At 41.2% G+C, this 12,276-nt stretch overlaps 1 protein-coding gene across 4 annotated transcripts in view; it reads right to left on the reverse strand.

Moving 5' to 3' along the window:
- Positions 1-12,276, reverse strand: part of LOC119502507 (anoctamin-1-like) — an 80,948-nt gene that overhangs the window by 48,935 nt on the left and 19,737 nt on the right. For all 4 annotated transcript variants that reach the window (XM_037793550.1, XM_037793559.1, XM_037793577.1 and 1 more), the window contains one exon: positions 101-448. In XM_037793550.1, the coding sequence (XP_037649478.1) occupies positions 101-448 (348 nt within the window). The remainder of the gene's footprint in view (positions 1-100; positions 449-12,276) is intronic.

The following is a 12,276-nucleotide window of genomic DNA, read 5'->3' on the forward strand; positions in this document are numbered from 1 at the left end:
GTAGCCACACGCGAGCGCGCATGGGACACCGATCTGCAATACGTGTAAGAAGTTACAAACAGTCCCTTTAAAAAGGACTAAAAACACATTCAGCTCTCACCCCTTCATCCCTCTCCAGCTCCAGCCCCGTCTCCAGGAGGTTTTCCTCAAAATCCTCCCGCCTGAAGCGCTTGTCATCCTCCTGGTGGTCACCCCGATAGTTCTGGGCGGCGATCTCGGGGTCTTCCTTCGGCTGCAGCGGGGCGCGGCTGCTTCTCATGCTCATGCTGCGCCGAAGCCGCCGGATGAAGTTGGCCTCGCCAAACTTGGTGGAATGGGGCCGGACGCTGTTGGGCTTTTGGATCTGGTATGCCAGCACGTAATCCACCCTACGCCGCCCATCAGAGAAGTATGGGTATAGATGTGTATTCAGAGGTGAGCCGTCGTCCGCATAAAGATTTTTCATTGGCTGGAAGCAAGAAAAGATATCATAGATTAGCCGACTGTATATGTATAGAAACATCTCTTAAAGCTGCAGTGGGTAGAAATGGAGCAAATATTATTGACAAAATAAAACATATATATATATATATACATATATATATATAAAACATATGATTGGCTCGAGTGGGAACGCCCACTTTTTCTTCTGCTGTACTTGGTGTCCTTTTTGTCCATCTATTGAGACATCTAATGCATTTCTGTGCAAAAAATAAATAAATTGTGCACAAGATAATTTAAATAATATTTTTAGGATTTTCGAAACTTGACAATTATCGTAATCAAAATTTGTTTTCACATTTTATAAATATGAAAAAAATCGAGAAATATCTAAGATTAATGTTTACATGAGACGGAAGTTAATTTAATATTTTAACTTTAATTAGAAATCTTGATTGGTGGGGAACATACATTATACACACACACACACATGTTGGAGCACCTCTCCCAGCTGATCTGGGAGCACCTGGGATCTTGTTGAATCAAACGCATCATAAAGTGCGCTATATATTAAGAGCAACTTTTTACAGTGTTTAACAGCTACAGTACAATATTTCCATATTTTTCTGTATATTTAAAACAGTATTCCGTTACTTTATTATTATCATTATTATTATTATTACTTTTTTCTCTTTGTATTATTTTTATAAATTTTTATTTTTTATTTTTTTATTTTATTCTATTAATTTTTTTCAAATTTATTTCAATTTTGAATGCTGATGTTGTTGTTTTCTCTAGTGTACTTATTGTGTTTGTTTCTAAGCTCAACTACTTAAAAAATCGGTTTATAAACTATTGTAATTACGAACTGTAAATTACATTTACGAAAACAATCTCGAAAAAAAGGGGACAAATAAAGTATATATAATAAATATATTAAAAAAAAATAAAATAAAACAGTATTCCTGGTTATTTTGCAGGTGGAAATCCAATCCCACTTCTCTGGGCCAATATTGACTCTTTCTCTACTTCTGCGAAACAGTGACTGCGAACCACAGGACAATACAGACAATACAGCAGTCAATAAAGTTGGGCAAAAAAAGGGCACGTTCCTGTGATCCAATGATCATGTGGCCGTGAATGCTGCAATCAGACCCGTCTCCAATCAGACCAAAAACGTTCTGCCTACTGAGGCTTTAATTCTTAAAAATAAGGATAATGTTGACAAAATACTACAAGCTCAACAATCTCTCCAGTGTTTTTACTGGATGTGGTGAGATGGGTCCGTTTTATTCAGATTTTGCAGATAGGGACTTTTCTGTCAAATGCAATCATTCTTGGCGATCACTATGCCAGCAGTCACCCTCAAAGGAATGCACTTTGAGAGCAATCCTGCATCTTGCAAGTATAACTTCCTTGAACTCTCACACACACACACACATACAATGTGAAGCAGGAAACACTATTACTTTTTAGGCAGTTGTGTGTGGGAACTTTATCTTGGGAAACATTGTCTAGAAACCTGTTGGTGACCTGCTCCCTTCAGATATATTACGATTATGACAGAACCATTGTCGTTTACTGGGAAAACCCCAAAACACACAGACATATGTAGAACTTGGTAAAGTCATCTGAACACCTTTTGATGCCACTGAGCTTCCATATAGGTTAAAGCAGATGCATAAAGCAACCCAAAACCATTTCATTTACTGAAGGAAACACTGGCATATTTGCCAACCCTCCCGATTTTCCCAGGAAACTCCCGTTTATCATCGCCTTCTCCCGGTTTCCTCCCAGGGTCACAATTCTCTCGTATTTCTCCCCCGATTTATGTCCAATTTTAACACTTTTTTCCCCCTTTTAGTTATCTTAGTCTGTTTCTGGAACTGAACAGTGTGTATAATCCCTACTGTTTCTACCCGGACGACAATAGAGCTACACCAACTGTCGTTTCCCGGCGGCAGAGAGCAGTCTTTGCTTGCGACACAGCGCAGTTTGAGCTCATGTTTAAGCTGCGATCGCCACAGCGTGCAGCGCCCAAAGTTGGGCTTTGCTTGATGCAGTGAAAAGCCGTCATGGCGCAAGCCACTGGAAATAATAGGTTTCAAAGCGCAGTGGTCGTTGTGTCTGGAAAAGGACCTTCAGTGAGTGAGAGAAGGAGAAAGAAATGGAGAGAACTAAAAGAAAGAAATACTCAAGCAGGAGCAAAAATAAATAAAACCTGATTAATATTAGTTTATACCAGAGATTCACACGCCAAGTTCACACCAGAGAGGCGAATTATTCAGTTTAACCTGGGAGTTATAGGTAAAATCAACAGTTAACATAAAAATGCTGTTGCAGTGTACTTATCATTTTGGTATTTTCACTCTTTTAAAGTCACCACAATGCAGGAAACAAAGTCTCTGAAACTCAAATTTGTCTGTGGGAGGACACCCAGACCGACCACTTTGGTTTTCAAATCCTCCCTTTGTTTAATGTTTCAGGGTTGGCAAGTATGAACACTGGGTTGGACCAAAATCAAGAAGAAGAGAACCAAGAATGTCTAAAAAACAAATATGATGATAAAGTGGCCAGTAGTTGTGGAAATATCTGGGAGAAAAAAAGAGTAAGAGCACTGCGTAGAGAGGGGAGGAAGTAGATCACATAGTTGATGGTTGCAACAGGACTTCATGCTATTCACTCTCTGCAGTATATTTACCTTATGGTTCACTGGACGAATGTACTCCTGGGCACCGTATGCTTTCACACTTCAATGTAGCACCATTTACTGTCCCCAGAGATATTCAGCAGAGACAACATAGTGCCCAAGACCTTGTTCGACATGCAACAAACATGTGCTTCTTCAGCTGAATCATGAAATATTTAACTTACATAGCAAGCAGTGTCTGCAGAGTGATATGCGACTTGTGGTGTCTATTTATGTTTTGCAATTCCCAACTGCATTAAATGAAAGGTCTTGTTTTCCTCATACCACTGTGGATTAGAAAGCCCTACAATATATTGACAGGCAGTAACCCTGCACGAATGTCACCTCATAATTTAATACACATCTTTTGCATTTTACTCGGTAATGCATGTTGCGCCTAGAGACTAAGAAACCATAAGCCAGGTAGTTGAAGATTTAATCTTGCAGTATACCCACGTCTTCATCCTATGTCTACAGTTATGCTGGGCACACACTACACGAGAATCAAACCGTCGGGAGGAGGATTCCCTCCTCCCGACAGTCGTCAGCAAAGCTTCGATTTTTGATGGTTCTAAAGATTATCTCTCCAGATGTTCCTGTGGTGTGAGGTATGCTAAGAGTTTTTTACATCCCCCGATCGGCTCGGAAGTCCATCCTGGCCGCACAGATCTCAAATCGTAAATATTAAACATGTTCAATATTTACGATCGGATCTACTGTTGTGTGTGGGAACCCCCGAGGACAGACGATGACGCAGTCACATAGGAAGGAACGATAGCCAAAGAAGCTGACTGAAGAAGGAAGGACAACCGCTGAAGTCATGGTGGCCATGGCTAATGCATGAGCTAATGCAAAACGTGAAGCATAAAGTAGTAATAAGGTGGAGCTCAGAAATGGAGGACCAACTTGTTGGCTTGTGGCAACAACACGAGTGTTTATTCAACGTGTCTCCATGACTTCATCCATCTGTCCTTCGTGCAAAAACGATCTCCAATTCTTCTAAAGTCACGTTTGATCACGAGAGTTGTTCATGAATGAATCTTTTAGTGGGTGGTGTACTGTTTTGACCAAATTGTTGCTCTCCACACACTTTAGGAACAAAACTGTTAAATTTGACGTAACGTGTCGTTATGTGTGGGCTCTCTCACATTTTCAAAATCTTTTAGTGTGGGCCAGCTTCTTCCTTTGTGCCAGAGAGCTTAAAATGCATCAATGAGCCACACTGTGCATGACATGCTCCTTCATTACCACAAACGCATACAATGTCGTTTATTTTGACTCAATCCCACACACACCGCCCTGCTGCCACAAATACTCACTACAGCACCAAATGTGGATTAATCCGCCGCGGAAAACAGTCCCCAATAAATGAACTATTCATTCCTGTTTGAGTTAAGTTTGTGTGACGCCTGCACCACGGCCACACCAGCCTACAAACACTCGGTGATGTCACTTCCATTCACGGTCACTGTCACTTTAATTTGACCTTTTTGCTAAATTAGGTTTATGTTCAGTTGCAGGCGAATTTCACACAATTAAACCACCAGCACAGTTTGATTTTGCATTGAGGCTTAGTGTTTGTTTGTAGTTCATATGTTGTGTTTTGTCCACCCCTCGTGTCTCTTAATGGTTTGCAGCCAGAATATATTTTCCCCTCGTGTCATCAATTACGTCAGTTTTGTCTTTGTTGAGGACAATTACATCACTCCGTTCTGTTGTAGATCAGTTTGCTGTAGTTTGAGTTCAGTTCTGTTTCTTTGACATCTTTTAGGGTCATTTTTATTTCATAATCATGTTTGCTGAGCCTTTTCTCGTAAATAAAAACCCACCCTTTCATTTACTCGTAAGCTGTTTTTTTAAAGGGGACCTATTATGCTTATTTTTAGGTGCATACTTGTATTTTTGTACATGTTTACATCCCATTTTTCATCGCCCTCTCCCGGTTTCCTCCCGGGGTCACAATTCTCACGTATTTCTCCCAATTTATTGCAGATTTTCACACTTTCTTTCCTTTCCTTTTGGTGGCTGGTGTACTGAATGTGGCGTTCTAGATGTTATGTCAAGTACAGGCTCAACAAGCACAGAGCGTTCTGTACTCGACCACTATTACACTGAAAACAGCTGCAGCAGGATGTCGATTATAAGACCACTACACCCTACAAAACATCACTGTAGAAAATGACCTGAAATACGGATATTCGACTACATTCATTATTCTCAGTTCACTACTACAACACACTGGAGTACAACCAGCATTGATGTATTTTTATTTTCCAGATTTATTTTCTGATGTGATCTAGTGTCATTCTAAAAAAAAAAAAGCAACCTCTGTCTGTCTGACCTTGTCGAGTCTTATCCATCTGATTAAAGCTGAGTAGTATCCTGCCACTTGATGAACTAAACTCCAGGCTATTTGTGCTTGTAATCCTGCGCATGTGTGTGTGTGCATGCTGGCTGAGGTTATGGTAACTTCTGCAGGCCCATCTGACAGAACCACGAGGCACACATCGGTCAAACACACACACAGCATCCTCAGCTGCTTCCAACTGACCCCCCGGCAAGTTGACATGCAACACAAAAGGCTAGCTGTTTATCACACTGTATAAACTCTAACAGATAAATCTCTGTTTTGATTACATTACATGAGATTTTACGATGCTTTTGGGAGAAATTATGTCACTGTGGCACCAAAACATAGAAGGACACAACAAGGGGAAAAATAGAGCATAGACATAAAAATAGAGTATAAACAGTTGTGGTCTTATCTAAACCCATAAATCTAAAAATTAAACATGAGCTACATATAGCCTACGATATAATTTTGTGTCTAAACAAAATTAAACAAGAGTTTACAGCCATGCTAGTAGGTCCATTTGGAAAGTAAACCAAATTGAAAAAAGCTTATAAGTTAAGGTCTAAAGTTTGTTTGTTTGAGCAGTTATGAGGAAGTAAATGTAGAAATAGATATGATGTTTTGGAGGTCATTTGGAGAACATGTTCACTATCTTAGTTCAGCATGTTGCATCTTAGATACAGTCTGTGGGTTCTGCAACATATAATAAAGCCGCCATGTGCTGTGTATGTGGTGAGTACTTAAAACTGCTTTAAATGACTGCATGTAATGTAAAAGGAGTCTGTTGTTAGTGAAGATGTAGCATCTTTAAGCTCATTGTTTTGGTTTTAAAAGCTGAAACTTCACTGCTTTGCTTCTGTTTTATTGCTCTCAGATGCCTGTTTTCAGCCACAGCTGTCAGTGTGTCAGTGTGCTGACTTGACTATGACTTGCCCCAAACTGCATGTGATTATCATAAAGTGGGCATGTCTGTAAAGGGGAGACTCGTGGGTACCCATAGAACCCATTTTTATTCACATATCTTGAGGTCAGAGGTCAAGGGACCCTTCTGAAAATGGCCATGCCAGTTTTTCCTCGCTAAAATTTGGAGAAAGGTTTGGAGCGTTATTTATCCTCCTTCGTGACAAGCTACTATGACATAGTTGGTACCAATGACTTCCTTAGTTTTTCTAGTTTCATATGATACAAGTATCTTCACTTTAGCTTTAAAACTGAGCCCGCTACAACCTAAAAATCGCAAGTTGTGTCAAATTAGTGGCGTTAAAACATGCGTTAACGCGTTATTATCGCGTTAACTTTGACAGCCAGATTAAAACCCTAATGTACACTGCCTGCCTGCCCAGCACCAAACAGCGGACAGACAAAGTTAATATCTAGCTAGTGAACGTAATGGAGTATTTAGCAGCAAAAGAGCCAGATCTCTTTTCTCAGGAGTTGGTGGAGACCAAAAACGGAGCTAAAAGACGAGTGAATATTGGATTTGCATTCATCAGGTGGACACAAATACCATTTTTTCAGTGATATCAATCTGTTTACAGTTTGTTCTGCTGCCCCCAAGTGGACAAAAAACTATTAATAATCTATTAAAGGAATCGAATATCTGTCATAAATCAACACGTATCTAATAAATGTGTCCAATGAGAGTATAAGCAGTATGTAACATTGAGAGAGATATGGAAGGCGGAAGAAAGCACATGCTGTATGGGAATTTGTGATAGTTTTAAAAGCAGCTAATATCCAACACTGATGTTTACATAGTGATAGAGAGACAATTCCATGGCAATAGATGTTGATGATAAGACAGTCGGCTGTCATTAAAAGAGTCATAAACGCGGGCTGAATGAAGGTGAATTGCTTTTATGGTCGTAGATCAACAGTGAAACAGAAAACTAATATTTACACACTGCGCTGATATGACCGCAGCTTTTCCTCTTTACAGCAACCAACACACTGGACAGAACAGTGTGTGCTCCTATGTGTGAATATGTGTGTAGGCTATACTGTATATAGAGCCTAAACCCCACCACACACACACACATCTTCAGCTCTCTCTCAACAGGACGTAGTCATAGCTGCAAAGGTCAGATGTCGCTTCTCAGAGGGCGCATGAGGATGTGGTGGTGTATGCATCATTCACCAATAGGAACTCTTTTCTCACTAAGCCACCGGGAAATGAGGCTCTCCTCTCCTCTGGGCTTCCACGTGCACGCAGCCACCCACCCACCCACACAAACACACACACGCACGCGCACATCTCTGAGCCATAATAAGCTCAGCGCTGAGACAACCCAGCAGTTTTCAAGTCAATAATGTTTTTCACAGCAGCAGCAGTAAGCTGCATGTAGAAGCAGGAACACTCAGTTTTTGCATATTCAAATCACAATTTTAACTTCAACAAACTGCCAAGCACAGATAGGCAAAACACAATGGTGACTTAAAGGGTCGGTTCACCAAAATTACAGAAAAAACAACACACTTTCTTATTAACCTCTAATGGTGTCAACACATGCAGATAATTTTGGTTTAATTTGTCCAGGTTTTGGGATATCTGTACACTACAGCACAATGGTGGTGCTCACAAGATGAAAGGTGCTAAGTGCGAGATTGTGGGCATTTCTATTGCCTCCGCATGGCTCTCAACATGGCAACGGCTGAACCAGCGGCTCGTAGCCATGGATGTATAAAGAGAACTGGATACAGCGTTGGAGGCGGGGCCCCATTCATTCCTATGAAAGTTGCTTAGCGGAGCATGAAGCCAAATTGGTCGACTTCCCAGTGGATGAGTACCCGGATCTTCCGGCAATTTTCTGCATCCATTGGGCACATGGAGCAGGCGCAGTAGCGTCCGCTCGGTCACATGGGGGGTCACAACCATCACGGTGTTGTCACGGCTTGCTAACTCCGCCTCCCAGCCGTCGCTCCAGCCTCGGTCTGGGTCTCATTCACATGAATGGAGGAACGGAAATAACTCTTGATTCACTTATTAGTGCGTTTTACAACTTTTAGGACATAATGATTTAAATAAGAGCTATTCAAGTGTTCATACTGGGAAGTTGATTCACCTCAAAAAAAATTACCGCTGAGTTACAGATGTCTCTTTCCCAATGTAAGTCTATGGGAAAAAGTCTTTGTCACGTGACGGACATGGAAGTTGTAGTACCGCCGTTTGGCCACTACGAAAATTGGCACTCTTCCTGGGGGCTTGCACGTAGCTAACAGTGCTAACAGTGTTAGCCTGGGGGGGAACTGGAGGTTGGGCGCTACGCTTCCGCAACAACGCCGTCATTTGAGACGCCGTTATCAGCTGTAACCGCCATATGAGAGAAGTACAGAGCGGCGGACGTGAGCTAGCCAGCAGGGCACACTCACATGCACTAAAAGGTGTCAACAAAGCACAGAGAAGCTTTACATAACAAATAATTGTTGCTACTATATTAATGCTCTGGATATCGTACGGGAGAACCTTTAAAAAACACTAAATTTAATGGAACAGCTGCCCATAAACAGTGTCATTATTACTCTGGATAATCCACAGACTTCAATGTGAATAGTTTTCATAGTGACTATTTCTTCAGTTGAAAGTATTTCCAAAGCTAAATAAGTGAGAAACCGACCCCTTAAAATACTTCATCCCACTAGAGGAAAAGACAAAGCAGCTTTCATTTTGCTGCAAAGCAGAAGTACATTTGGGACCAAAACTTCCTCTGAGCCTAATCCCTACAACATAATTAGTGTCTTGCACCAGTGACCAAATGTGTTAATCAATTATGCAAATGACCTCTGAAGCCCTATTTCATATGCACTGAAATGATCATGATTTAATTACCTTGTTATTTCCAGATAAAATACAGTTTTCTTACTGGTTAATCTGAATTATCTTATTTTCTCAAGACACCAAATTATGCATTGCTGTGCTCATATTTAAGTTCTAAAAGATAATCACACTTCAGTTAAGACCTCATTATGTCGAGACAACGCAATTTAATTTTTCTGCCCTCAAGGCCAAGAATACTGATCAAACAGACTTGAAGAAAAAACATGAAGAACAGGAGACGAGATAATGAGTCGATGTTGACACATTTTAGTTGCAATTAACCCATTTGTGCCCGCAGGGGAAATTTCAAATTTCCTTTGGTGGAAGTGTTCTCTGGGTTTGCCGAAGCAAACCGATGTGAGGACATTTTCAAAATCAGTCCAACCGTTTGGCTGGAAAGTGAATTTTTCTTATCATACTATATTTATCTTTGGACACATTGGATAACTGTTTTAAAGCTCTAAAACCACCCCCCCCCCACACACATATACTGTGAGGTGTAATGAACAGTCTCATTCCATTTAGACATTTTTTCTCTAGTGTGAAATAATTCTCTGGTGTTGTGACAATGGAAATGGTGCCTGATTAAAGAGAGGTGCTGAGCTGGAGGAATATCCTTCAGCTCGAGTGGCACTTTAAGTGCCGCTCTCCTCACAGACTGCTCACTGCTGCTCAAGCTCCGTATTCAAGGGCTGCTGTTGCATTTTTAGTAATTTAACACGCAAAACAAATAACTTCCTGTTCCCCTTGACACTGGGTGATTGTAAAAGCAAACGCAAAAGCTAGAGAGTTGGCTACAGCCCAGATCGCTGCTGTTATTATACAGAGCAGAATACTGTCCATACATACAGACAAACATTGAGTCAACACATTCATTTTATGAATGCAATAAAGATATAACTAACAAGGCAGGAGAATTGGAATTATTGATGGTTGTTTACCGGCTCTTTGAAATGATTTGTGCACCCATGGATGGATTACTGAACGGGCCTACCGGGCACAGGTCCAGGGACCCAAAGTGCCTTCACCTACAAAATGTCACTCAAAGAGACAATTACCAACCAGGAAGAGACGCAAAATGACCACAAAGAAACATAAAATGACTACAAAGAGACCAACGCAACTAAAAAGAGATGCAAAACAGCTGCAAAGATGCAAAATGACTATCAAAAAAACGGGCAAAACAACTACAAAGAGTCACTAAAGTACTACAAAGATACTAAAATGACCACAAAATGGGCAAAACAACTACAAATAGATGCAAAACAGCTGCAAAGGGACACAAAGAGATGCAGAACAACTACAAAAAGGGGCAAAACAACTACAAATAGATGCAAAACAGCTGCAAAGAGATGCAAAATGACTACAAAAAGGGGCTAAACAACTACAAGGAGACTAAAACTACTACAAAAAGTGCCAAAACAATCATAGACAAAAAATAACAGCAAAAAGACCAAAACAACACAGAGAGATGCGTAATGACCACAAAGAGACACAAAACTACAACAAAAAGAGGCTGAACAACTATAAAGGGCGTGTCTTGGTCCTACAGTATGTAGGAGAGGGTGTGGGGCCTTTGGCATGTCCGTGCCCAGGGGCCCATTCTCTCATACCACATTACTTTGAGTAGTTCACACCGGTCGTTGTGTCTATGAACAACATTTACCAGCAATCTCACATGCAGAACTGAATTGTGCACAACATACATGAGCCACAGAGCAACCCTTATTTCCTAACTGTGTGGAACCCGATCATAAAACATACTCACAACTCACAGGGGACATTGGTCGAGCCTGTATGTTGGCCATGTGCTCAATTGCTGTCAATGGGAGTTTTCTTCAGGAAATCATTCAGTTGTTATTGTTTGCCGCATTGCTGTGTAAGCAGGTACACAGTTTGTTGTGTGTAAATGTTGCATCAGCACACTGAGTATGTGTCCACATGATTTTAATGAAGACTTCTCCCTCACAGACACTAGATTTAAATTAAAATGTGTCTTAACAGCCTCCGTTGGACACTAACCACTTCTTACAAGACCACCAGTCCCGAGCAGGGAAATTAATTGATTTCTCATGGTAGGAGCTTTAACGCCTACTGCTCTACACATGGGACCCAATTATTACTGTATAGAACCTTCATGAGCTGCTAATACTATGAAAAGCTACATACATAGAAGCACATTTCGGTGAACTATTTTCGTGATATAAGAGTAGGAAGTTTCCAATCGAGCCGCCATACTGTTTCCGGTTTGAAAGCCGGGAGCAGCAGCCCACGAGGGAAAGCGTTAATCCAATCAGGTGCCTTGTGTCTAGTGGCAGCTCATCAAGCGTCCAAAGCTGGAAAGCGAGGCGATTCCTCGCAATAAAAAACAACCCCGTGGACACGTACCATCAGAACTTCAGCTCTGAACCATAGTTGGGAGACCCAATGTCTAACCTACAGTAGCTGCCAGTGTTTCCTGTGGAGCGAGAGGGTTGTGAGTTGCTGTGGAGGCAATATTGGAGGGGTCATGCAGACTCCAATACATTGAGGAATGTTTTCAAGTGTCCTACTGAATCCAGACAGAAGTTATGAACTACACTGACTGGACTAGCTTCTCCTCCTAACAGGGATTAACAGAGTGGTGGCTGAGTCATATGAACAGGTCCAAAGTGGGTTGAATGTTCATATACGTCTGGTGTATGAAATGTCTGTCCCCTCAATGCGCTGCATTTTCATAAACTATGATAATCTGGTCATCAGTCACATCTCTGGCCCATGTCCAGGCGCCGTCTAACTCCCTCTTCCTCTCCTCTCGTACTCATAGAACTGAAGTTATATCCAGTTGATTTTTTTTGTGGTGGCGGTAAGGATTTTGCCGTGCGGGCGGCCCGCCACAACAGAACGTTACCAGCAGAAATCCTTCCATTAACAAGCCTTCTTGAGATAAACTCTCTAAAAGGGGCATAATGGACATGAATAATGATATTTCACTTTGAACTAGGGCTGTCAAAGTTAACG

The sequence above is a fragment of the Sebastes umbrosus genome, chromosome 2 (genome assembly GCF_015220745.1).
Source record: "Sebastes umbrosus isolate fSebUmb1 chromosome 2, fSebUmb1.pri, whole genome shotgun sequence".
Lineage (NCBI taxonomy): Eukaryota > Metazoa > Chordata > Actinopteri > Perciformes > Sebastidae > Sebastes > Sebastes umbrosus.